Source organism: Thermobia domestica, chromosome 11 (assembly GCF_964235325.1).
Source record: "Thermobia domestica chromosome 11, izTheDome1.hap1.1, whole genome shotgun sequence".
NCBI lineage: Eukaryota > Metazoa > Arthropoda > Insecta > Zygentoma > Lepismatidae > Thermobia > Thermobia domestica.
This window is the reverse complement of record NC_137464.1, coordinates 9,753,376-9,781,208: the sequence shown is the minus strand read 5'-3', so window position 1 is coordinate 9,781,208 and position 27,833 is coordinate 9,753,376. Positions and strand designations below refer to the sequence as shown.

Sequence of the window (27,833 nt, the reverse complement as noted above, 5' to 3'; positions counted from 1 at the left end):
TGGTACTATGATCCTATCTGATTCTTTGAGTGCCGGTGACTGACTGTCGGTCAGTGACATTGTTCATGCTCCACTGCTCCATTCCGAGAAATTCACTTACAGGAAAGAAACGTTTGTTTCCGAAAAATAATATACATATATTGTAGTTACTCATCCGAAATGTAACGCGAAAAAAGTAACGCAAACTAAGTACGTTACTTAAAAATTTGTAACGCGTTACCGTTACAGTTACTTTGGAAAAAATGAAACGCGTTACTAGGAAACGTTACTTAAAAAGTAACGCGTTACAAGAAACGCGTTACTTGCGGTACGTTACTTCCCAACACTGACTATAAGTCAATGTCTCATATAGTATTATTGCTGAAAAGAGGCGCTAAACTTCAACAAACAAACTATTGAATACAAATAGCTTCCAAAATCAGACAAGTCGGGAGGCACAGGATAATTGGCCAGTAGAAATATTGTATACTGGCCTTGTGAATTACCCCTTTTAAAGAGTTCGGTTTACCATAACTCCTTTGTATATATTTAACTACACTTGTCCGTGTGTCTGCCCGTCTTCTGTTTGGTAGACAAAAACTCAATAGCTACTCGATGGATCACGATCAATTTTGACCAGAATGGCTGCTCTGATTGAACCAGGGACCTTACGCACTAAAGGTAAGCGCTCTACCAGTCAGCTACAGTGGCCCCTCTGGTTATGAATCAAGTTTATTAATTGAGGTGAAGTTCAAACCGGAAGTGGTAGAAAGCAACCATTTCCGGTTTTAATGTTTGCCACTATAGAGCAAAAACGGTAACAGATAACGAGAATAAGTCTTTTTGCAATTAATCAACTAAGGGTTTCAAGAATGTATTTCATCTTCATTCCAATCTCTCTAATGAAACAAGAAGGGATAAAAATCTATATCCACTTCCGGTTTCAATATTAATTGAGAAAAATCACGCCGTATAAACCAAACTCCTTTAAGTGGTGTACACGTTAAACTGCTGCTGGTCAATATTACGCATAAATTGCAAACTTCTCTTCCTTTTAGCTATTACCACACTTTTTATCATATTCATTATGATAATTATTCCCCGTAAATAATCCCGTAAATTGTTTATTTTCCTCTTCTTAAGTATGTTTCACTATTAACCAATTTTCTTGTTTGTTTGTTGGCACCTCGTTATTGGTTTTCAATTTCTTTAGATAATATTTGGTTGGCGAGATTGAAATGTCTGCAGTGGTAGAGCCGGGTTCGATTCCCGGCGGGAGTTCATGTGGTTCGGATTCCACGTTAATCAGTAGGTTCCCGTCTCATATAGCCTCGCTGCTGAAAGGAGCGCTAAACCCAAAATCAATTCAACTCAAATGTCTGCATTTTAGGTCTGATGGGAAACCACCCTCAATGGATAGATCGATGTCACGTCAACAATGTCACAAGCTCTGAACATGTGCAGAAAACAGTCTGTGGCGGCGTTCAGTGATCTATAGCGCTGTACCGTACTGTATTGATCAACAGATTCTTTTATAAATTCAAATTGGAAATTCTACAGTCCTCTCCCCTCATTTTTAAAAAAAATTCCACAATAACTTTCGTAAAAATTGTTGGATTTCGATAGAATATTATGTATCTTTTCTATGAAGCTTTCCCACAATCCCAAGTACTTAAAAACAAAATCAATCAAAAACAAACAGTGAATTTATATCCTCTAATTTCCTAATTTCCAGTTAATTATCCCCTCTCATATTCAAAAAGAATATTCCAAGATAACTGTTGTAAAAAAAAAAAAAAGATTTTGATGAAAAATGGAGCCTATATTATGATTTAAGATTTATTGACAACGGGAACTTACCAGTTCCGTGAAATTTATATATATATATATATATATATATATATATATATATATATATATATATATATATATATATATATATATATATATATATAGGGAGAGAGAGAGAGAGACTGTTCCATAATTCGTGTAATTTTCTACAGCACTGGGAGAAGATGAACTTTTCACACGATTAAATGTAAAGTTTGGCACTCTTATTGAGAAATATCTGATTTTTTCGAATTTCTAAAGGAAATAAGAGAAAATTGCTGCTTAGCCCCCATTTTTGGGGTGTAAAGACAAAAGTTCATTTTCCTTATCGGAGATTCAATGTTAAATTTTGGAAGCACTTTTCTCCAATAATTATTCGTAAAGATTTTGGGGCAAATGAGTTGTATTTGTTACAAAATGCAAAAACACTCATTCACAAAGCTAGTACAGCCGTCTCAAACATTATTTTGGGAAGGCCTTCATTTTGGGGGCAAGGGGCGTAAAAAGGTGGTGAGTGATGTGTTACCAAAATCCCAAAATTTATTTTTGGAATGCCAGTAAGCGTCAGATAAATCACAAATCTCACAGAATTAATGCTCCAATGCTCCTTACATGTAAGAGTGACTGATAGTGGGGCTACAGCCCCCTTTCAAAAATTAAAAAAATCACCATAAATATCTTTAGCAGGGACATACGAGAAGAAGGTATTTTTGTCAATTAATGTGAAATTTGGCGTCGTTGTAGCAAAAGGGTATGCGTTTTTCACATTTGGAATGCTATTTTGGTAACCATCGCCTTAGGGGGGAACAGGCAAAGCATTAGATGCCGGATCTTTATAAAAATTCCAAACTTTGTTCTGGAAATGCTGGTTTGCTTAAGTGTTGTGGCGACATCTTATATCAATTTAGACGCCGTGGTGCAGGGTAAAAACCCACACAAATTTATTGAAAAAGCAAGTCATTATAATGAGATTTGGGTGAGTGCGTTAGAAATACGAAAAACGTGGTGTCGATAGAGATATCAAAATTTTAATGTAATTTGCACAAATTTCACTAATTCCACTTGTACACTAAAACTTATAATGATTTTGTTCAAAAATTTACTAGAGTATACAATATAGTCGTAACTCATACAGGAAAATCTGGTTATATAATCCATCGATGAATCATGCTAATTGGTGTTAAATGTTCTCTTTTATCAGACGTTGCCATATCTTTTTCCACATAATTTCGTAATATTAAAAGTTCATTCAGATAATACTTTTGGCTTTTAGTAAAAATCTTCACTATTACTAGGATTATTATATAGTCAGTCAAAATAGGAATAGAAATTGCAAACTACACTCGTAGATTTTATAACACAAAAATGCCTCGTCAGAATATTCAGATAAGACTCCTATTCAACTTCAACAGATTTCACTAGTCACTTTTCAGAAAATAGTATAAATACTTATCCAGATTATGTCGAATATATCACAAATCACCAAATTACAAAGACGTTGAAGTCAAAGTTCTGAAGTTTCTATAAAAATTGCACCATTTTTTACGCTTAATAAGAGCATGTGCTCTCCGTCTGTTATTCAATTTTCCAAAGACCACAAGGTGGTCAGTTAACCACGTCCAGAACAATACTAGTTCGTACTCTTACCACCCATTAGAAGTGGCGCTAGTTTTAAATGACCTTTTTTTCTAATAGAATGTTAATCTATCAACATGCTACAACATCCCACCCTCTGGGAAAAAATTGATATAATCAATTTTTTTTCTATCTTATTAAGAGATGTATTAATATAAACAACACTAAGCTTCCACTCAATTCAATCTCACAAAAATTAAAATTAATAATTGAACGAAAAGCAAAAAAAAAAAATCCCCCATAATGACATTCATACAACGTTCACGCTAATCATTCTAACCATTCAAGAAATTGTAAACACAATTTAGTACTAAATATATCTCTCGAAACATGATAAACAATGCAATTAATTAATTACAGTTACATATCATATTCTTCACGGTTAACAAGTACAGTTATAACTTTTATTTCCTTCACTATTAACAATTACAATTGTTATATCCGTCTCTACTTATGATTACAGGCCTGTAATTTAAAATATATGAATGACAATTTAAGTATTATTTCTTTTTTCCCTATACGGTTTGGTTAAGCTCACATGAGTTTTTCTAATATCTTTAGGATTATCAAGACTTTCTACCAATATGGTATTGACTGTTAAAATATGTATTATTCGAAAAGAACCATGCCATACATTTGATATGCTCTTATTTATCTTACCTGATAAAGATGATTGTATCTGTGACTTAATCAACACTTTATCACCTACTTGATAATTGGTTTCGGTCCTGTTTCTGTCATATTTCTTTTTCCTTTTCAACCATGTACCTTCCACATTTTTCAAAGCTGTTACCCATATATCTGTTCTTTTACTTTTAATATCTGTTTCATCTATTCTTCAACAAATATCTAGGGGATCATTAACATTATAGTTAAAGACTAACTCCATAGGTGTAAACCCATGTTCGGAGTGTACAGAAGAGTTTAATGAAAACTCAATTTCATGTACGAATTTGTCCCATAGATATTGTTTATCATTTATATATATTTGCAAAGCCTGCTTAAAGCTTAAAATATATCGTTCAGCCGCGTTGCTTGCACTATGGTAGGGTGAAATACATATATCCTTTATTCCTAAGCTATACAAGAAGTCTTTAAATACAGATGATCTAAATATGCTGGCATTATCGTGTGCTATACTCGCCACGAACCCTCTGCGACACATTAATTTGAACAGTTTATTAACAATAATCTGACTATTCAAATTAATTAAAGGTTCCAAAAACACATATTTTGAAAAAGCATCTTTATCAAACAGTATCTTCCAGATCTCGAACGTGTAACAGGTCCTAGGTCCAATTACATCAATATATATCCTAGAATTAACTCCTCGAATTAATTCTGATACTAATTGACCCACCTTCTTTCTATTATTACCTTTGGCTAATTGACATTCCCTACAGGATCTTACGTATTCCTTAATCTCAGGTATGACTCCCTCCCGGGTGAATCTAGAACACACTTTCCCTATACATTTATTAATGCCCCAATGTGCTCCTGGCAAGGCTGGTTTATGATAGTATTCTATTATTGGTTTTGTCAACGCCTTTGGTAAATAAATTTAATAAGGATTGTGAACAGACCGGGTTTTCTTACACAATATTCCATTGACCATTTTATATTCTGGTACATTTTCCTTTTTCTTAATCCTATCTATAATGTTTTTCATTTCCTGATCTGCATTTTGAAATTCTTCTATAGATTGTCTCGCAAAAGGCATACTCCAAATATTCACAAATAGCTTATTTATTATTTCTTCATTTAATGAAGGATCCTCTATGAACTCTTCAAATCATTTTTATTATGTAATCTAGAAATAAAATCACTCGGAATATTAAAAATGCTAGGTGTATGTTTAACTGTAAAATTAAATTGAAACAAACGATACAACAAACTACCATATGGCTTTAATCTTTTCAAATTTGGCAACGCATAACTTAACCCCATGTTATCTACTTTTAATTCAAAAGGAGCATGAGAGTGAAAAGTTTTAAATCGTTCCATAGTTTCCACTACAGCCATTAATTCAAGAAGGAATATGGGTTTATTTATGTCATGTTTCCTTAAACGTCGACTATAAAACCCTACGGGAACTTCTTCCCCTTTTTCGTTTAATTGTGAAATCGTCCCTCCTACTGAGGTTAGCGAAGCATCACTTGACAGGTAAAATCTCTTATTGAGGTCTGGTAATTTAAGCATTACGTGACTCTCAAACATCATTTTAATATTACTCAAGGCAGCTTTTTGCTCATCTTCTCATTTAAATTCTACCTTCGGATTCCTCAGCTTATTCAAAGGGTCCATAAGATCTTGAAAATTAGGAATAAACTTGGCAAAATACTGAAGAAATGAACATAAGCTTATTAAAGCTTTCCTATTCCTCGGAGAGGGTAATTTTTTAATTACTTCTATTCTAGATGGATCCATGTAAATATGGCCATTTTCTATTATATGCCCCAAATAAGAAATCTTACGTTGAAAGAAAGTACATTTGTTAAAGGATAATGTAATATTATTTTCTTCAAAAATCGAAAATACTTCTCTAAGAAGCTTTTTTATGACTTTCAATGTCTGCAGTGTGAATTAATAAATCATCTGCATACCAGGTAACACCTTTATCCTTAAGATGATACAACAATTTAGTGATTAATTTACTTAAAGCGAATGATCCGCTTGCTATACCGAAAGGAACATACCTATATTCGTATAATCCCCGATGAGTAAGAAATGCGATATATTTAACTGAGTCCTCGTGCAAGTTTATCACGTTATACGCATGATGTATATCTAGTTTAGAAGAGAATTTACTATTGGATAGAGAAATGCAGGGTGTTTCAAAACGAATATCGGGGTTTTAAGTCTTCATAGTACTTATTACATTTTACGTACAATTATTAACAATGCAACAAGTAAAAGAGCACCTCAAACAGTCTGCTACAAGTGTTCGATGTGAGATTCATTCGTCACACGCCACACATCTAGTCGATAGACAAGAAAGGCTCATAAACCTTCCGACATGGCACAAAACACATTCAATTTAGGGGAGTCTCGTTTCAACTACACCATCTCCTGAGGATTTGCTGACGGCCAGATGCAAACATTATAAGTGTTAGCATTAGCTCTTAGGTGAAATGTCGATTTATCACTGAAGACGACACAATCCAGAAAATCTTCATTGTTATGCAGCAATATTTCACTTGCGAAATTGGCACGTAAACCGTTAGTCTATAGGCTTTAGACCTGTAGCAACTGCAAACGATAAGGACGTAGTTGCAAGTGTCTCCTTAATATTCTTCACACAGACGGTTGCACTGTACAGATTCAGTCTTTATTAAAACACAAAAAGCTTTCTGCTCTCTAGTCTCCATCTTTGCTACTTGCTCCTTCTAACGGCAGACAGAAGAAATAACGCATGTACATGCGTGAGTACAAAACTGTTCTAGTTGCAATTTCATTTGATATAATATTTATAATTGTAAGTTAATTGTAATAGATACTACAAAGTTTCAAAACCCTAATATTAATTTTAAAACACCCTGCATTACTTCAAATTGTGTCATCCTATATTCATGTCTTGTATATACATATCATCAGGGCCGGCCCTAGGCAATTTGTCGCTCCGTGCAATGGCATAATTTGCCGCCTCCCCCTCTCTGCAGAAAGAACAAATCTTAAAAGTCATGATATTAAGTATGCTACTCCAGCATAAACAACAAAGGGGATGGTAAGTGCAGTTGCACTCAGAAAGGCTTAAATACTTACTAAAAACGCAATCCCGTTGTGTTTGTTTTTTTCTTTAAATATTAATCTATTATGTTAGTGAAAGATAAAGCAAACACACTTGCAGAGGAAAGATGGTAATCCTTTTTATAGAATTCAATATCGAGCTTCAATCTCAATGTATCAGTTTGCAATTCCAGTGCAACTTGCTCTTTTATTTTTATTTCTTGATTTTTCTTCTACATCTGTTAACATTAAAAAAACTTGTTTCTACCTTCAGTGATAAGGAACTTGTTTCTAACAAAAACAAAACTAGTTGTCATATCAAAATTGTGATAACTTACTAAATGGAACAGATATTCGCTAATATTCGAGAATTGAATTCTTGCATTTGACAACAATCAAGCAATTTGTGCTCGGATTTATTCGACCATTTGCTTTAGCATTGCCCATGTGACCTTAAACTAATGCAACCTAAACATAATTTATGAATGTAAAATGAAATCTTTGAGTTTTACGTCCCGCGGTTATGCCGGTTAGGCTAAAGGAGACGGTGATGATGAGTAATGAATGAAATGGTGGAATGAAGAAAGTGGTAGGAAACGGGAGAACCCCGAGAAAACCCACGCACACGGTGTTTGTCCACCACAAAGTTCACTTGGCGGGGCTGGGATCGAACTCGGGGCCGCAAGCACCAGACGTGAACGCTCTACCACTGAGCCACCGCGGTTCCTAATTCATGAATGTAGTATTCAAATAGATCAGCTTAGTAAATGTAACTGCCATTATCATGAAATCTGTTTCCAACAAGAAATATTTAATTTAAATAATATACTTATGACAGATTTTGCCGGACCGTCCAAACTTGCCGCTTCATGCAAATGCACGTGTTGCACATACGGTAGAGCCGGCTCTGCATGTCATATATATCTAGTCTACAAATTATTCATATATTATATTTAGAAAACTAATATTAGGCAAATTAATATTAGTTTTTACCTTTAGACAAGTTATTTGAATTTTATACTGTTTGTGACATTATTTTCGTACTTATTAAAGGCCTGCTTTCACGAAAAAACAAAATTTCATTTCTGCTTTTATTTCTTAGTTGATGTTGATGAAAACTGCTGAAACCCGAATTGTTAATAGGTATGCTACTCATATAAACTGTAAAATATTTGTAGCGTATCAGTATCTAGCATTTAATTTATGTTGCAGTTTACAGTGATTACACCAACATAAAAATATTTCATACTTATATAGACGTAAGATGAATTACAAATGACTATTTGAAAAAAAACGAAATTTAGGAAAAAAACGAGAGGCAATGTTTTTTTTTTAAAAAAAGAACGTACATTTCTGAAAAAATACGAACGTTTTTTTTATTTACAACACTACCTACTGGTGATACTTTTCTTCTGACTTTCATAGATGTGTTTACAAGATATTAAGTGGCGTATCCTTTACAAAAAGCAACTTTATCTGCAATTGTACATCGGATTTTGAATGTGTACATAACACATTGTGCTCCGATTGAACATATTTTGTGCGATAACGGTGGGCAACTTCACTGTAATGTATTTATCTGTGTGATGAATAATGCCAATACTAGAGTACATTTTGTTACTCCATACCATCCTAGCAGCTTTATCGTTGAGAATGTTAATCGAAATCTTGGTATGTTATTTCGACACTGTTGCAAAAATAAACATACCGATTGGATTAAGTACTTCACGGAAATTACCTACTTTTTAAACTATTCCGTTTCCGATATTTTGGGAGTTACTCCGGCGAATATTCATAATGGAACCGATTCAATAAAAACCATAGAACAGCATTTTAATATCAAACTTAATGAGAATAATGAATTGGATTATTCACAACTTGTCAATATGGTACATCTTCGTACTACACGAAAATTTCTCTTGAGAAAGCAAAAGATCGAAGATCAACAGACAGGTAGATCCAAAATTCAAATCAATGAATTAGTTTTTGTAAGGTTACATCCACAAAATGATGCATCATTGAAGAGAATTTATAAGTTCTGAGATCTATATGCTGGACCTTATTTATGCATTAGATAAGTTAACCCTAAAGTTTTCGAATTAATGGATGTAAAGACTGGTAAACTTTTGGGTTTACGAAATATTGACGAACTAAAGTTATGGGGCCCGTCAGAGCATACCAAAAATAAATGGATGCAATTAGTTGAAAAGCTAGTTCCTCCGGAAGTCTTATCTAAGATTATATCGATAATATCGAAGTTTCAGATTAATCATTAGTGTAACCCATTCTTTATTTTGTGATTATTCTTTTTGTGATATTAATTGGCTTTTCTATTTGAGTCGTTTTGTTTCACTTTGAATATTGTTCTGATTTCATTGTAATTCTACTTCGTTCTTATTATATGCAATTACATTTATGCATCAATACAAATATTGTCTATCAAATTTATGCTAACTATGCCCGAATAAATGGAGTAAGTTAAGTTGTATTTTAACGTACACCAACTTTATTAATAAGTATAAATGACATCCAATTAAAGAATCTATTTAGGATCTAAAATAACCAACAAACGTACCACATTTTGAATATCTCATTATCGTCGGTAATTTTATAGATTTAAATTAAATTGATTATGGAATAAATATAAAAATTGAAAATGATATGTTATTTTATGATTTGTAATTTATATATATATGAGGGTTATTCAAAAGCTAAGGTAACTATTGTATACGAAATTCTAACTGTCCAGGGTTTTTTCTTTAATTGTGATCAATGTAAAGAAGTCCCATTAATTCGGGAGCCATTATACAACGATAATGTATATTTCTTATGAACTTTTAAAGTATCAGTTTTATTTACGGGCAAAAGGAGCTATTTAAAGGGCAAAAGCTATCAAGAAAAAGGAAAATAAATTACATAAATAAATAATTTAAATATTTTGTATTATATTGAGATCTTGCTTGTTGTCGTTGCTATGACGATTTGTTGATCTGTTTAATGTCGTTGCTATGGTAACTAGAAAAATATAGATGTAACGAGGAACCATCTTGTGTAATCTGAATGTATAATATTTTACTGCGGCGACGAGATATAAGTTGAAACGTAATAATATATATTTGAAGTGCATAACTGTGTTGAGTTATTCTAGATAATCTTGTGTATTGCATAAACATTTAGAATCAGAGCATATGTAACGTAGCTGACGACAGAATTAACGTTACAAAATGAATGGTAAAATCTCAAATGAGAACCCCACTTTACTTGCAATAGATATGGTTTGTCTGAAACACTTGGGTGTACAAGTGACTGGTAATGTAATGAACCAATATTGTGCAGACGACTTTTGAGCAAAATCAACGTTTGTTCATGTTGTTCTAAAATTGTATTGTTCGACAAATTGGTTTCGCATTTCAGTTGATTCATTTCTGCACAAATCATTCCCTGCAATGAAAATGGAAGGTACCATTTAACAAAAAATTTTACCTACTTTTTCCCATTACAGACATCTATCTCTTATAAAATCACATTTCAGATAATTTTGTTGTGTAGATACAGTTTGCAAAAACTAAGGTTCTCACTTGCAATTTCACCGTTCCTTCCCGTCCCGCTTCACCCACTTACGGAGGACGCTGGAACGATGATTTTTTAGGAACTAGATTTCCTCCCTTGCATTATGGCACTTTTACTCTAATCATCTTCTCCTCTGTTGCAACATTTTCAAGCCCTGGAATGATAAATACCCTCTGTGATTTTCTATAGGAGTTTTATTCTGTTCATCCGTTATCTTCAACCGTTTTCATATTAATGGTACTGGACGTTTTATCTGATACAGGCACCATGTCTTGGCGGCCATTTTGAAAACGTTGACCTATATGATCAATCTTTTGCCAGAACGGTGTTTAGTGTATGAAGATCTATCGAACGAGGTATCACTTGACTCATATTTTCATTTAAAATTTCTAAGTTGGGCCTGGGCCCCCATGAAAGGCGGCCCTGGGAGGCACCGCGACATCATTCGATTTGCCCGGTGGCTTTTCTATTTGAGTTGTTTTGGTTCATATATGTGCAACCGTTTTCGTTTTAGTGCTACTGGACGTTTATCTGATACAGGCAACATATCTTGGCGGCCATTTTGAATACTGTGACCGATATGAAAAATCTTTTGCCACATCCCTTTTTAGTTTTTTAAGATCTATCGAACGAGATGTCACTCGCTCCATGTTTTGATTTAAAATTTTAAAGTTGGGCCCCGGGACCCCTTGAAGAGCGGCCCTGGAGCACCGCGACATCACCATTCGATTTGTCCCATTCTATTTCCTATTTGAGTTTTTGTTTAGTTCATTTATTTTCAACCCTTTTCGAGATATTTCCGTGGAAAGATTAAAATGGGCCACCCTGTATATATATCATTACAACATTTCGTAAGAATTATTCAATTTTGACACAATATGATTCATATGCTTATTGATGCTTTTACACAATTGGCATTGCTCAGAATTGCAGTCAGAGGAAAATGAGGACTCACCTAAGCCCTCTTATGATTTTAAAAACTATTTTCGACGATAACTTTTCGTAAAATAAATAGAAACTCAATTTTGGTGGAATATGGCCTTATTGTTTCTGTGGGTTCCCAATTGTTTGTACTACTCTGAGATTAAATGGATAAATTAAGAAGGAGTGAATCCGTCTGATTTTAAATAAAATATATTTCATAAAAGTAATTCGATTTTTATAAAATATAGTATATTAGAGATTAGAGACTTTTTCCTGTAATTTGCAGTTGAAATTCGTGAAAGGGAAGAGAGAGAATCGATCGTTTTTACAATGTACAGGATCACTAGTTATATTATATTTTTTAAAAATCAATTTTTGCTTTCTTACAATTTATTATGTATACTTTCAGAACTGAAACTTAATATTTATAATATATGACAAAATTAGTTCAAAGGCACTTATAGATTCACTCTTAATCCTTTGAAATAGATTTTGTATGGTCGGCAGTTATACCTTGTTAACTGCCAATTTTTGACTCCGAATCTATTGTGTAGCAGTAAAGGGCGCCCATCAGGGGGGAACAAGGTGGGGTGCTCGCCCCCCCCCCTAAGAGGAAATTATACTTGAGAATATCGAAAACCCAACAGAATTTTTACATTAGTTTCAGCAAAATTTGAAACTATATTTGAAATGTCGTTTACACTTGTCCCCCTTGGAAACCACAACATGGGCGCCCTTGGTAGTAGCTGCTTCAATCTGCATCCACTTTGTTTAGTTTCTTTATAGTTGAATAAATGTCTCTTTGTCCCTGTTTGCAGACTTTCGAAAATTCATGATCCAAATGTAGAACTTGCAGTAGCGTAACTTATTTCCTCAGGTCTAGCGTATTTGGATTTGCAGTTGTTCTCTTTTAACGATTAAAATGCATCTGAAAAGTTGACAACTTTTTCGATCCTATGATGATCGAGGTCCGACATAATGATTTTCCTTTACCGCTCCGATATTGGATGTTGCTGTTGCGTTGGCTGGCCTGTTTCGCTTTTGGGGCCTGTTCGATGCAATTCTTCATGTATTGCTTGCTTTAGCAAACAGATAGTCTTTCTGTTACCGTATGTAACCGAAAATAGGTGATAAAAGCATTTAAATGAATTCATATTTATGTTTATATATATATATATATATATATATATATATATATATATATATATATATATATATATATATATATATATAGATAGATAGATAGATAGATAGATAGATAGATAGATAGATAGATAGATAGATAATTACAAATAATCCATCAGCTTCTTTCTTAACCAAGATAAATTAAAAGTGGAAAATATGCAGAATGCAGAAAAAGAGGTTTGGAAATGGTTTTGCTGAATTCTAAAGTCGAACTAAATTTATTCTTATTAGTATGTTGTTATTTCAGGTAGTCACATCTCTCGGCGACAAACAGTATTCAGAACTAGTGACAAGTGAAGACGGCAACAGTGAGTTAGTGCCTTTAACAATGACATACACGTCATTGGAACCTTTGGCGCCAACCAATGGAGAGTCAATAGCATCGACATCTTACAACTTCGATTCCTCTTCTTCGCTTGGCGCTTTCACCATTGGAAGTACTGTCACCGATTACCACCAAGCTTCTAGTTCCAAAGTAGTGGCAAGCAGTTCCCGGTATGAACCAAAAGGAACGATCAAAGTTCCTCCTGTCGAAGTGGAATCTTCGATGCAGAGTCATGTGGTAACGATTCAGACGGTTCCTAATAGTTCATGGCGAGGAACTTGTACTCAAGAAAAAGGTAAGAACTAATTTTTCACCTTTAATTTCATTCTAAAGCTTATTTTATACCTTGTGATTTCACAGTCTCATCCTGAAACTTATTTTAGACCTTGCGAGTTTACAGATTCATTCTAAATCTTATTTTATACCTTGAGATTTTACAGTCTCGTCCTGAAACTTATTTTAGACCTTGTGATTTTACAGATTCATCCTAAATCTTATTTTACGCATTGCGATTTCACAGTATCATTTTAAAGCTTATTTTACGCATTGCGATTTCACAGTCTCATCCTAAAGTATTTTGCCCTTTGAGACTTCACAGTCTCATCATAAAGCTGATTTTTCCTAAAATGGACAAATGGACACGCTGCTGACGTCCCCATTAAACGCCTATTCATTTATTCATTCCTAAAGCTTATTTTGTGCCTTACAATTTCACAGTCTCATCCTAAAACTTATTTTGGACCTTGTGATTTTAGTCTCATCCTAAAACTCATTTTAAACCTTGTGATTTCACAGTCCCGTCCTAAAACGTTTTTAGATCTTGGGATTTCAATTTCACCCTAAAGCTTATTTTACATCTTGTAATTTTACAGTTTCACCCTAAAATACATTTTACATCTTCCAATTTTACAGACTGACACTAAAGCTTATTTTGCAATTTTCCAATTTCCAAGTAGTTTCACAGCCACCTATTTCTCTTTAGAAAACTCAGTAGTTCTCTTCATAAGACAAGCAAATATGATTCATTTTCGGATGTTTGAGATATCTGCTTTAAGAATACGAGAAGTATAATATATACTTAAATAATCTTCCCATTTCAGGGGCAATGTAGGGTTCATACCTTGAAAAGTAGACTTGTCTCATACAGTCTCGATGCTGAAGAATACGTTAAACTTTAACCTATCGACTAACTTACCAAGGATCTTAGTTTGCGTGAGGAAAAACACTATACTTGGTTTTAGAAAAGATATGCAAAATCTAAACCAGTTTCGTCATTTTTTGTCATGCATGAGTTGAATGTAAAACCAGAGATGCATCCGTTCCTGTGCAACTTACTTCTTTATATGATGTATTTACAGATTACAAAAAATCCGCCTGTGATCGAGAAAGAACGAGAATGCGAGATATGAACAGAGCGTTTGATCTTTTGAGGGAACGATTGCCCCTGTGTAAACCTCCAGGAAAAAAGCTTTCAAAAATTGAATCTCTCAGGTGAGTACATTCTACATTTAAGTTTAGTGATTATAGACCATAGACACTACTTTCAAAATGTACATACTTAGTTTCTTTGTAATGTTGCATAAAATAATTTCTTCATTTAATATAGACATTTTCCTCGCTAATTACCATAATAGTGATTATGCCAAACAATAATTAAAATTACCAGACCTTTATAAGACTTGATTCCAGATTTTTGAATTTTCACTTCTCATAATGATTTCATTTGTCTGTAACGAGGAAGGTGCTGATCTGTGCACGAAAAGAAAAATCGAGCACATTTAGATGGAAAATTTGTAGATTCCGGCTTTTCTGACACTGTACCTACTACGGCAGGTAGGGCCGGCCTTAGGTGGTGCGAGGCCCGATTGGAAACATTTTGCGGGGCCCCCGGCTTACAATTAACTTGCACTAAGGTCTGTATATATATTGCGCTCTTCCTGTTGGTATAGTTTTTATACCCATTTCCCTTTATAACGTTTTTCCATCTGCACAATGTTCTGGTGAAAACGGTCACTCTATTCATTGCTTATAGCAGCTAATTTTTCAGAGAAATAACTCAAATGGAAATGCAGATAGTGAATGCATATTAAAATACATATTTCACCCTTGTACTTCGCAATTTTTCAAGAAAGTTCTGTACCAGTATTTCATAGTTTTCTTCTCTTACTTATTGACTTGTCTATATCTTCTCTCCGACTTATCGATGTCGGGAAATCTAGTTTCTTGACCTAACATGGCAGAGAAGTGTGGAATATCAAGAAACGAGCGTAAGCAAAATTTAAAGTGCTTCCGCCCGTAAAGACAGTCGCAGCGGCCAAAAACCTGATTGATTAGAATAAGCCATAACGTGTTGATAATGTGTTTCAAGTTTGAAAATTTCATTTTATTTGTAAAACGTGTAAAAGGGTGAAAAACAAAAACATTAACCAACACTGGGACGAAGTAGACATCTACACTTTGTGAATCAAAAATAGCGACACCTCATTTCTCAAGCTAACTTACACTGAAAACCATAGTTGCAGACCGTTAGAAGAGGAATAGAAGGAAATGAATAGTGGGATAGTTCATTTGCGTTATCTGACACCTGTGGTATACGACATCGCTTGCCAATTGTTTGTGTATCAGTAATATTTTCGCTAGATGGCACTGAGTGCGTCTCGTAAATTATTGTAGTGAGAATTCTACATTGCATTTGTGATGTGTAGGCTGAGGTAAATAGCATTTTAAGATTGTTCTTTGCTTTCTCATTATTTGGACAGTGTTAAGTGGCAAAATCGTTGTCGTGCAGCGTTGTTTGTGTGTGATATTGTTGCTACATGTGGATTGTAAACAAATAAGATGGGCAAGAAATGTTACTTGTTGCCATGTGAACAAGAATATTTCTTGCTTTGCGCAACTAAGGCAAATCTCTAAGGGAATAGATGGAGTACTGAAAATCCATCATTCTAGGACAGGAAGAATAATTCACAAGTGGAAACAGCATAACAAATCGTCCCTTTGTCAACAGTGTGAAAGAAAAAAGAAAGCATTACCCAGAGCAGATTGCTAAATGAAATCAATAGCACTGCAGATTTAAGGAGTGATTTCACCAAGAATCGCTTCTGTAGTTTGACATGATCTTGGAACTGCAGTTACTTGTACAACTGTATTGTCTTGACTGTATGAAGAGGATATTAGAAAGAAGAAACCGCGTAGAAAGGCGAAACTGACAAAACACAGAGGACTTCAACATGTAGTTTTGTGAGTCGATATGCAACTTGGACTTATGATAACTGCAAGCACGTCGTTTTCTTCGTTGAAAAGGAGTTTAGAATAGTGGGAAACGATGGTGGTGTGATGTTGTGGATACGAACAACCAAGGAAGTTGTCAAGGATTTTGTTTAAGAGATGCAAATATTCAGTTACTGAGTGATGGCATGAGTTTCGTCGGCAAGACGTCAGAACGACGGATATATATGAAGGATCGTTTGATGCACGAAAATATCTTCAAATTCTGGTACGTAAAGTTCTTACAACAGCTAAAAATGACTTTTCTGAAGAAAATTTGGACTACTTCCTTTTCCAGGACAATAATGCTTCATGTAACCGCGCGAAAATCGTTAATATGTGGTTCAAGAATATGACTATTTCTAGACTCATGTGGCCTACAAACTCACCTGACATGAATCCAGTTAAAAATTTGTGGATCAATATGAGCAGAAGATTCAATAGACAACTATCTCAAATAGAATGAAATTCAAGGAACAGATAATCCGGGTGTTATTCCGTGAAATTGAGGTTGCATTTTGCAATAGCCTTGGTAACAAAGGGCTCCGATGATTCGCTGCACTGCAGAAACCCCATGATGCACATTCAAAATACTAGTTTGGTGTATGGTACTTCCCGATGTTTGCACACAATATGTCTTACCCTCAAGAAATTCCATTTATTGTTTTCTGCTATTTTGTTGATCTTTTTCAGTTTTGTGTATAACTCTTCCTATAAACGATTTTGCTCAAAACACACATAGCTACTTATATATGCATATAAATTCATTAAATGCATGTCAAAAGCCTGAAACTCTGGCGCAAGTATTAAGAATGAACTGCTCATTAGGAATATGCATTGTAATATTATCAGGAATTTATGTAAAAAATCATATTGATTAAAGCAGGCACGTAGCCAAGGGGGGGGGTCCGGGGGGTCCGGACCCCCCCCTTCGAGACCAGAAATGAAAAAAAATAAGGAAGGATAAAACAAAGTAAAATGAGGAAAAGAAGGATCAGCGTTAAAAATAAAAACAAAAAAACTACAGAAAGCTTTTGGTTACTCTTTCCTATTAGGAGATTTGTATTACTTGCAATATATGGTGGTGAGGTGAGCGAGATATCCTGGCAGAGTCAGGGAATTTGAAATTTCTAGAAAAGTTACGGAATTCTCAGAATTTCTGCTACTAGTCTGGGAGAATTCAAGCTTCCGAAGCATAGTGCCGTTGTGTAACAGCGTGGATTTTTTATATGTATATATATAATAGACCCTAATATTTTGTTATCGCTTCTCTGCAGTATCAAATGTGTTATTTCAAAAACAATTTTCTACTGCTCCTTTATCCTGTCATTTGGAACAGACAGTAGTTGACAGAAAAATAAAAACAAAAATTTATGAGGAAAGAAAGTTCTGTTAACACTTGATTCAACAGAGAAAGGAATGCAGATATTGAGAAATATTTTGCAAGACATTATTGAGTATGTACTTTTTATAATAGTGAAAATGTACTTTTTATACAGGGCGTTTCAAAACAACATCGACAAGGTGGTGGTTTGGGAGGTGATTCCTGACACTAGAATAAGACAAAAAGTATACACCTATATGGGTGCACAAATGCTTCCTTTCGGACTTAAAGGCTGCGAAAACATGAAAGAATTAACTTTAAAGATCCATAGCCTCACAATTATAGGACCTATCGTGGTCGGGTCAAGACTTCCTTTAGGAACTATTATGTGCCCTATCCAAAAATGCATGATTCAGAATCCTGAGGTACTTCCACAACAATTTTTATAGAGGAGGTCTGGTTACGGGCATATAATTTGAAGTACTCACCAACTACCTCTATAAAAATTGTTGCGGAGGTACCGCAGGATTCTGAAACAGGGAAATTTGCATAGGGCACATAGGTCCCATACTTTTCGAGCTATGGGCCTTAAAAGTTCAGTTTTTCATGTTCTCGGGAACCTATAACTCCGAAAGGAAGCCTTTGTGCACCCAGGTTGGTCTATACTTTTTGTCTCATCTTGATATCAGTACTTATCTCCCAAACGTTGTCGGTATTGTTTAGAAACACCCTGTAATAGTTGAAGTCATAATAAAAGGAAAATTCTTATATTTGGATGAAGAGAGGAAGGACGTAAGTATTGTAAAATATTTTTAAATACGTTTTTTTTTTATTTTACTCGAGATTTCTTCATAGTTTATTAAAATACTTAATAACATATTCTCATTTTATTCTTCTAACAAACCAATATATGTTGCCAATGAAGTAATTAGATTGATCGAGCTCCTGGGCCTTTAGTATTTCATGTTACCCCCCCCCCCCCTTAATTAGAAAATCCAGGCTAAACGAACCAATATATGTTTCAATAAAATAGTTTAGAATGATCGCGCCTCTGGTTTGATGACCACAGTATTTCATGCCTCGGACCCCCCCCCCTTCACGAAATCCTGGCTACGTGCCTGATTAAAGTACTGTATGTTGCGAAAACCATATCCGAGCAAGTGTCGCTATTTTTTCTTTACAGAGTGCATTTGACATCTATCATGGCTGCCATCTAGTATCTCGCTCGACTTAAAAAAAAATAGGAAGGGAGTCTGTAATATATCAATGGGGCTGGAACTTTACGAGAAATACGATTATGAAGTCTATGTTTTCATAAGTTTATATTTGTAAGACACAATAAAATGCACATTGATATGAATTTGTTGGTTTAAAGATTTCTTAACAGCTGTATCTTTGTGAAAAGAATTCAGGTCAGGATAACCTAATGTACGATAGTGAGAACATCGAAGGTAACTACTTATGAAAGGTATAATTGTTATCGACTGCAGACAAAATGAAATGGTGATGAGACGATCACAAACCTTAAGGAACTGATGGAAGATGGATGACATATTTTTCATTGGATTATTTGAGTTAGAAGACAAACTTTCATAAGCAGCCACCTATTAAGTACGCACTAGTGTACATTCCGTTTTCCTGACTTGATTTTTTCTTAAAGAATACATCCAGGGGATTTTTCACAGGAGAGGGCTAAGTTTGTATTTGTATTTTTATATTTGTATTTTTAATATAGCTATAATAAGTGAAAGAATATGCAAAGAAGAAGCACTGAGGCTGATTTATTTGATACCACCTCGGTATTTTTACGGTAGTATTACATGACATAATCAGTAAGAACGCCAGGAACTTTTACTTACGAGGGAAGGGCACGATATCACTCAGAGATAATTGCACCCAATTTGGTGTAAGAATAGGTAATGGAAATAGAAAAGAACATGTGAAACTATTCGTTTCGCAGGCGTTCGGAATCAGAAATAATGGGCCCTGCAGTTCAGGAGAAGTATGGCCTGTCGAACAGATATTGATTGGACTGAGCCTTTGCTCACTGTAGCGGCTAGTGCAGAAGAAGTTAAATAAAGTAGAATGAAAACAGAAAAAAATGAGCTGAACAGAAAATGTGCCAATGTCCGCCCTCGGTTTCACCAGACGAATCCCGGGATAGTAGCCTAGCCATTATCCACCTTATCTCTATAAAGGGAAATTGAAATATTTTTTTTAAAAAAAAGCAGTCTCATCTGTTTCAGACTGAACATGTGCTGCTTTTTTTAAGCATATTTATTTTTTTAAAATACAGTTCCTGGTACTATACGTGTACAGTCATGTCTAAAATGATTGTAGCATTTCTATAACGGCCTTGTAAGAATTTAATTTGATAATGATTTTGCAGGGTACTTTTAATACTGATACTATGTGTATAATCGGGAAATGTATATTTGTCGTAAATTTCATAGGAAAAGCATTATAAATACGAAAATTAGAATGATTAAAACAAAATGTTGCTAAATGGACAAGAAAGTTTTATTTTCGTTTTATTGTTCTTATTTACTGCTCTTTTGACATGAAATTTGCCACATACATGTCTTTGCCGATTATACACATATTAACATTGCAAAAAAATATCGGGCGGATTCGTTATCAAATTATATTCCTACAACAACATATTTATAGACATACGACAATAGTTTTGGACATGAGTGTACCTGTTATATTTTTTAATGCTTCTGTTAACAACTGTTTCATTATGTCAAAAAAAAACAGTATGTAACTCACTATACGGTATTCCATTTCTACGATTAGGTTTCGTCACCGGTAACATTGTGACTATTTATTCCACTATTAAAACGATATGAGTTAGAAGTATTTTCAGATTGCACATTTAAGTTGCGAACAGGAGCATACTGTATATGGTTACGAACAGAATTACCTTGACCTCTATCCTGCCCTCTATTACCATTTTGTACTGCAGATTGACTTTCATAATTTTGAATAAGCATAATCAAATGAATGAAATTGATACACTGTGCAGACATTAATAACTGTTGTAACCTGAAAGGTAATAGAATTTGAATAGAAGCAACGATTCGGGATTGAGGATGACTTGGATTTAATGATCTTAACTCATTAGGTAGAAACCACAAATTCAGTAATGCTTCTATGAACCTTAGGATTAAATGGTTTCGTTCTCAATAAAGCATCCGTATTTGCAATCATAAAATCATTCTCATAGTTGGATAATAATGCATTCTTAAAATCAGAATAGGTATGAAGACTACTCCTAATCATGGTATGCTTCTAATGACCTTGAACCATGTTAAACAAAGTGGCAATAGTATAAGTGGTAACAGCTTTAAAAATTGACACTCGTCCTCAAAATTTTCAAGAAATCCTCTCGCGGGTATATCTTCCGGTACACCACTAAATTGAGTAAGTGCTTTTACTTCACTAAACCGTAATGATTTACCTGTATTGGCCTTCAAATACCTGTGGTGATTACGTTTCTGCCTGGATGATGGCCTCGTTTTCCTTTCTCCTTCGGTACTATCTTCACTACAGCTTGAAGATTCATTACATTCAAAAGTTGCTCTGGGATGACGTGTAGATTCCCAACCGATGGATGTAGGGTGTACAGTATTCGTGTGCCCACCATTTCGCACTGTACTCTCATGAGTACACTTTTCTTTAATGAAGTTCACTTCATCCTACAACTGCTTAATTTGATTGGCATGTTTATTTACCGCTGTTTCTATAATATCTACAGAGTCCTGAACCTCGGTGCATCTCTGTACTATCTTCTCCATATCTTCATCATAACGTCCAAATTTGGCTGCAATTTGCTGGTTCACCTGATTTAATTGTTCTTGGATTTGGTCCCATTTGCCGTCGTTACGTTGCTGCAATTGCTCTAGCTTTTCATCAAAATGTTGTGCTTGTAGATTCATTTTTTGGTCTAACTTCTGTGCTTGTAGATTCATTTATTTTGGGTCTAACTTCTCAAACTGTTCATCATTTCTTTGAGCCTGATCTCGAGCTTGGTCCTTAATTTTTTGTTGTATCTCATCACTTCGTCGAGCTTGGTCCTTAATTTATTGTGATATCTCTTAAGACGTCTATCAGGTTCTCTGGAGAATTTCTTTCAGTCTGGACAGTGTGATTATCAGTCGCTTTACTATCCGTAGCACTCATGATATTTCTGTTTATTATTTTGCCACTTCTCAAAATAGTGAAATTGATGTTGGGTTCAATGTTGATCGTTTTACTATTCTTCTAAACGATACAACTTCTTTTCTCACTCTCGGCGCTTCGGCACCAATTTATAACGGTTCCTTTATCACATCAATTACCTTTTATACACTTAGTTTAATAAATGTGATGGATAAGTGTATATTTTACTTTCTACATAATTTTTTAAGATGTCTGCTTAACTCACTCAATAATTCTATTTATTTTTGTTGTCATGACGACGACATAGAGATTTTTGATTACATAAAAACATTTGAATAATCTTTTTATATATTAACATCATAACTATATTATTTCTTCTTCTTTTTCTTCTTCTAATAGCCGATTCAGCCTAGTACCTATTTAAAATGCGTTATGGCCCTAATTTACAAGTAAATAATAATTTACAAGTGAAAATATACAACATACTGTTGTAATCTCCAGTGATGATTCGCCTGAGAAACACTACAGCTTCGTTAGCATAACAGTCTAGTAGGTGCTGACAGATTCTCACACGGTTTCGCTTGTGTTCTTCATCGAGATTTTTAGGAATCTATCTCGCACAGACTTTGTGAAAGTTGAGCCTGTTATGCATAATGCCACATGCATAACTGGGACTATTCTCTATATGGGTTGCCACTCCATCAACAGTCACTCGTCTGTTATTCAGAATCAAGTCACGGATACGTTCAATGATATCGTCAGTTTTTCCTGTAGCTGGACGCCCTGCTCTTTTCTCACCCTTCACGCTCGTTCGACCACTTTTGAATTGTTCAATCCACGGTAAACACTTCGCTGCAGCGTTGCCAGACTCACAGCTCGGAATTATTCCAAAACATGATCAAAATTATGCTAGATTCGGTCAAATTATGCTAGATCCCCATAATTACTAATTCAGGAGTTCTAAAAGAAAAAAGAAAAACGAAGCTGAGATACGATAACGTAACTTAAAATACGCAGGGCGCAAGAATGCGTGGATAGAACTCAATACTTCACGCACCAAAGCTTTAACTGAACTAAACTAGTGCAGTCGTTGCCAGACTCAATAGCTTATATATCGTATAAATGAATGCAAAGTGTTTGTTTACATATTTTGAAAGAAAATTACCTCGCAGCATAAGCGGAGTTGGGAATTGTCTGCTGGGCGGCAAATTTTTGGTCGGTCTCGGACCTTTAATTTCAAAATAAAGATGGTCAGGAAGTCAGAAATAAAGATAGTGAAGTTGTCAAAAAGTTGGGGGGGAGAATGGCCCCCATAGCTCCGCCCATGCCTCGCAGTTAAAGGATTAGAAAACCCTGGGTGGAGCCACAAAAAAAAAAAGTCCAAAGCCGTTTCTAACCTACTTCGGAAAATAAGACTGCCTGTATGGTTTACCGACTGTATGAATCAATGTGAGAGGATACATTTCTGCCGTTCTTTTCTTTCCCGCGACCAACTTCTTTCTCATCTACAGGTTTTACGGCTTTTTGATAAACTTGCTGAAATTATGCTAGATTTAGGCAGGATGCTAAAAGCAAAATGCTAGATGCTAAAGACACGCAAATTATGCTAGATCTAACATCATTATGCTAGATCTGGCAACGCTGCTTCGCTGTGGCAATACATCGTTCCCGTAATGTGCTGAAAGTTTTCTATGAATTTCAGCTCCGGGTACACCTTCAGACCACAAAAGAACGGATGTAAGAACCAAGGATCTTATAAATAGAGGATCTGCCCTTAAAATAAAATCTTGAAGCCATACGTCACAGTTTCGCCACCCCTACTCTGCCCCCTCCGCCCAATAGGATCGCAATGTTTTGAGCCAACAAACATAGCGGAAACGAAAGTAGCCAATCAGATGATGTCGGAAACGAGAGCAGCCAATCAGACGTGCCGATGCTCGGTTGTTTTTTGGCTTCATTATTTAATAGGATGAAGAGATATATGGGGCAGATCCTCTATTTTATAAGATCCTTGGTAAGAACGCTGTTCTTCTTTGGTGCAAATACAGAGTGGTGCGGCCATCTTTACTTCGTAACACGCAAAGCGGACTGATGTGATAACGCTGCAACCTACCATAGGCGAAGTCAACGGTGACGTCTAACGTCTGGTGACAGGCACGTAGCCAGGATTTCGTAAAGGAGGGGAGGGGGGTCCGTGACATGAAATACTATGGTCATCACATCAAGGGCTCCATTATTCTAAAATGTTTTACTGGCAACATATCGTCGCATCAGAACCAGAGGAACGTAACTCCATTTTCGTAGGTTTACAGGCGAGAGGACAAAAATATTATTTTCTTAGAAAGATGTGTTTTTAATAAGATGGTAATTGAGCTACATTACAACAGATGATCGACAAGGAGAAGAGATGGCATTACGTTCCATTTACACCAAGTGGGGCTTTCAAAATTATGTCCAAACATGAAGAAAACGGAAACAGCATTTTTGGAGTTAAGTTCTTCTGGTTCTCATGCGACGATATATTGGTTTGTTAAGACAATAAAATGAAGATATGGTGGTAAGTATTTTAGTAACAAACCATGAAGAAATCTCGAGTAAAAGAGTAAAAAAAGCATTGAAAAAGATTTTACAATATTTACGTTCCTTCCTTTGTTCATTCCAATATAACAATTTTCCTTTCATTATGACCTCAAGTATTACTAAAAGTACATATCCAATAGTGTCTTGTAAAAATATCTTACAATATCTTGGTTCCTTTCTCTGTTGAAAGAAATGTTAACAGAATTTCTTCCACATAACTTTTTTTGTTTTCATTATTCCGTCAACTACTATCTGTTACAAATGACATGTTAAAGGAACGGCAGAAAACTGTTTCTGAAATAACATGTTAGATACTGCAAAGAAGCGATGAAGAAAAATAATGATAATAAATGTCCACACTGTTACAGAACGTCACTATTCTTTCTTTCGAAAGCTTGAAATTTTTTCCTGGCTAGTAGCAGAAATTCTGAGAATTGCGTAACTTTTCTGGAAATTTCCAATTCCCTGATTTTTTCAGGATATCTCGCTCATTCGCCGCCATGTATTGCAAGAGTAACCAGTGGCTTGCTGTAGATTTTTATTTTAAAAAAATGATTCTTCTTTTTCTCGTTTCTTTTTGTTTCATCCTTCCTTAATTTTTTTCATTTCTGATTTCGAAGGGCGCTGTACGCACCCCTCAGACTTCCCCCTTGGCTACGTACCTGCTGGTGAGCACATAATAGCGTACAGCCAACCTGAAAAGAAATAGAAAAATATGGCAGTAACTTATTGGCTTACCGTCGTGAATAATATCTGATGTGTCAAATATTATTGTAGACAGTGGCGTATTTACGATTTTGTTTCGGGGTTGGCTTTGGCTAAAAATGTGAAAATTTTGCAAGATATTTCATATACTTTACTATAGTAAGTAAGATTTCGGGGTGGGGCTTAAGCCCGGAAGCCCCCCCTAAATACGCCACTGATTGCAGACATAATCAATGTAGAGCCAATATTACTGAACTCACAACACCATAAAAAGAATATAGTTTATAGTTATTACTTTATGTTATTTTAAGGAAACTGAATCACAAAGCAGATATTATAGGCACGGTAGTGTTCCACTTTATTAACACGTCTTTTCATGGAGTTTTTGTTTCTAATTTTCAGATTGGCAATCCGATACATCCGGCACCTCCAGGCGCTTCTTACTTTGGATCCAGGAACCATGACTGATTTTGACGCTCGAGGACTTTATGACTCCAGCCACCAGTCGTGGTCAACCGACAGGAGTTTGTATTATTCAGGATCTTCGTACGCGTCACCTTTCTCCCATGGATTGTCTCCAGAGACATCTTTTAGTCAACCTTACTTTCCACAGACTTACGTCTCCTTAGACGGTGGATATGGGGACACCTTTTGGCACACTGGTGCCCATGATATTTCTTCAACACCTACAGACTATAGTATTCAGTATTAACGGTTAATGTTGGTTAATCAAATATGTTTAAAAAAAGATTGTCGTTTAACTTGTCCCACTTGCAAGCAAAAGCGTCCAGTTAATATATTGTGTAACTTCTGGTAGACCACGTAATTATACGGTAGGCTAATAGATTTTTGACAGCTGTTGGTAGGTGACTCAATTGAGAACCAGTTAATGATTCGCGAGTGGACACTGTTGTGTTACCAGAATTTTAAATTTTTGTAACTCGCTCCAGAAGAAGCATGGCAACAGTGTGTAGCAGACAGTTCGACATTTTGCGCGGCAAATGAATTCAGTTAATTTTCGTAGGAGTAAGCGTAATCACATTTTCCTGTACACCAAGAGTGAGGGAAATGTTTTAAAAAAAAAGTTCACTGAAAACATCTATTACAGCCTTTCTATTACAAGTGTGCCCCTGTTGGTGTTGCTGTCGATGTATGTCTTCCTGTTCCTTCCTCGAAAGAGGAGGGACAAGTTGCTTTGGCCGAGATTTTTCAATCGTTGGATGTTGACATGGTTGCCAGATTGACGCGCTTCGCTGCGCACTGTCTTGTTAACTATGCTAAGTAGCTTACGATCTTCACTCGCCGAGAACAAACGACTGAATGACAAATTGGCAACACAGCCGAAATTATTCACTTCTTTCCCCAAAGCAAGGGGAAGGTTTCCTAAGTAAGAGGGCGGCCGGAGTGGGGCCCGAAATATGTTTAACATATTTTCCAAGGGTACACTTGAAATAGAGAGGCTGTACTAAAAACGAGATTTAAAATAAAAGCTTGCAATGCAGATTTTTATTAAGAAATACATTTTCATATATTCTAAACTAAACAACTAAAGTTGTAACTTCTTTAAAAGGTAATAAAGTAGCAAAGACTTACCTTAGCTGATATGAACACTAAGTGAAATATCCACTATTATAGCTTTGCCTTAACTGTTTATAAATATCAGACAAATAAAATGTCGATTGTAAATGATCACGAACAATGTTGAATCAATTAAATACATACATTGATGTAAAAAAAAGTGAAAATGAATGTTATTGCATTATGATGTGTCTTTGCATAGCAGAGGTAGGTTGGACCACGGACAGAGAAAATATGGTTACCTTCTTCCCCATGTAATTTAGGAGTGTAGAATAATAATAGTATTAAAGATACCATGTAAGAACTCAGTAGTTACGATTTCACACTTGTCAATTAAGCTCCCTGAAGACAGTGACAGAAAAGGTTTGCAACACTGCTTAAAATTATTGTAATTACAAATACCAAATACTATCGCTGTAATGTTATACGTTGATGCAAAAGAAAACAACGATCACTTTAAATATTCCCTACAAATTCGTCGTTATAAGCAGTGTTGCAAACTCTACCAATGTTAACATATCTCCGGAACGGTTGAATATATCAAATAGCTGTAAACAACATTATGATTGTTTTGTCTCATGGAAACCATCTAAATTCTTAGATATGGTACTTATGTAAGCACTTTTTCGAAATAAAACCTGTATTTAAAAAATCAGATTTTAAATTTATTGTAACTTTGTACCTATTTGTCCGAAATACATCATAACATGGTCATAGTATTCGACACTTACGTTTCTTTAGATATGCATCGCCTTGTTTGTCTCAGTTGCTTTATTACTGTAGTAGAGCCCTTCGAAATTTGGACATTTGTGATGCTGTAGCATCCTTAGTTGGCAACACTAGATAAAAAATATTTTAATGTTTTGTTTTGCATGTTGATTTGAAATATGTAACAACCTGTCGAAGTGCCATTTTAAAAAGTGAAATTTTATAATGAGATGGTAACACTGTTAACCTGGTGATATTATCGGATACGTCAAACTTTTTCCCCTTTATGATATTTGCTTGGTACAAAATTTTCAGCTATTTCTATCAATTAGT

The 27,833-nt window shown here is 35.1% G+C and overlaps 1 protein-coding gene across 1 annotated transcript in view; it reads left to right on the top strand.

The window, feature by feature from the left end:
- Window positions 1-27,461, top strand: part of sage (salivary gland-expressed bHLH) — a 51,047-nt gene extending 23,586 nt beyond the window's left edge. Inside the window, exons 3-5 of the mRNA XM_081730001.1 lie at window positions 13,097-13,469; window positions 14,533-14,665; window positions 25,617-27,461. Of these exons, the coding sequence (XP_081586127.1) occupies window positions 13,097-13,469; window positions 14,533-14,665; window positions 25,617-25,926 (816 nt within the window). The 3' untranslated portion in view covers window positions 25,927-27,461. The remainder of the gene's footprint in view (window positions 1-13,096; window positions 13,470-14,532; window positions 14,666-25,616) is intronic.
- Window positions 27,462-27,833: the final 372 nt, after the last annotated feature.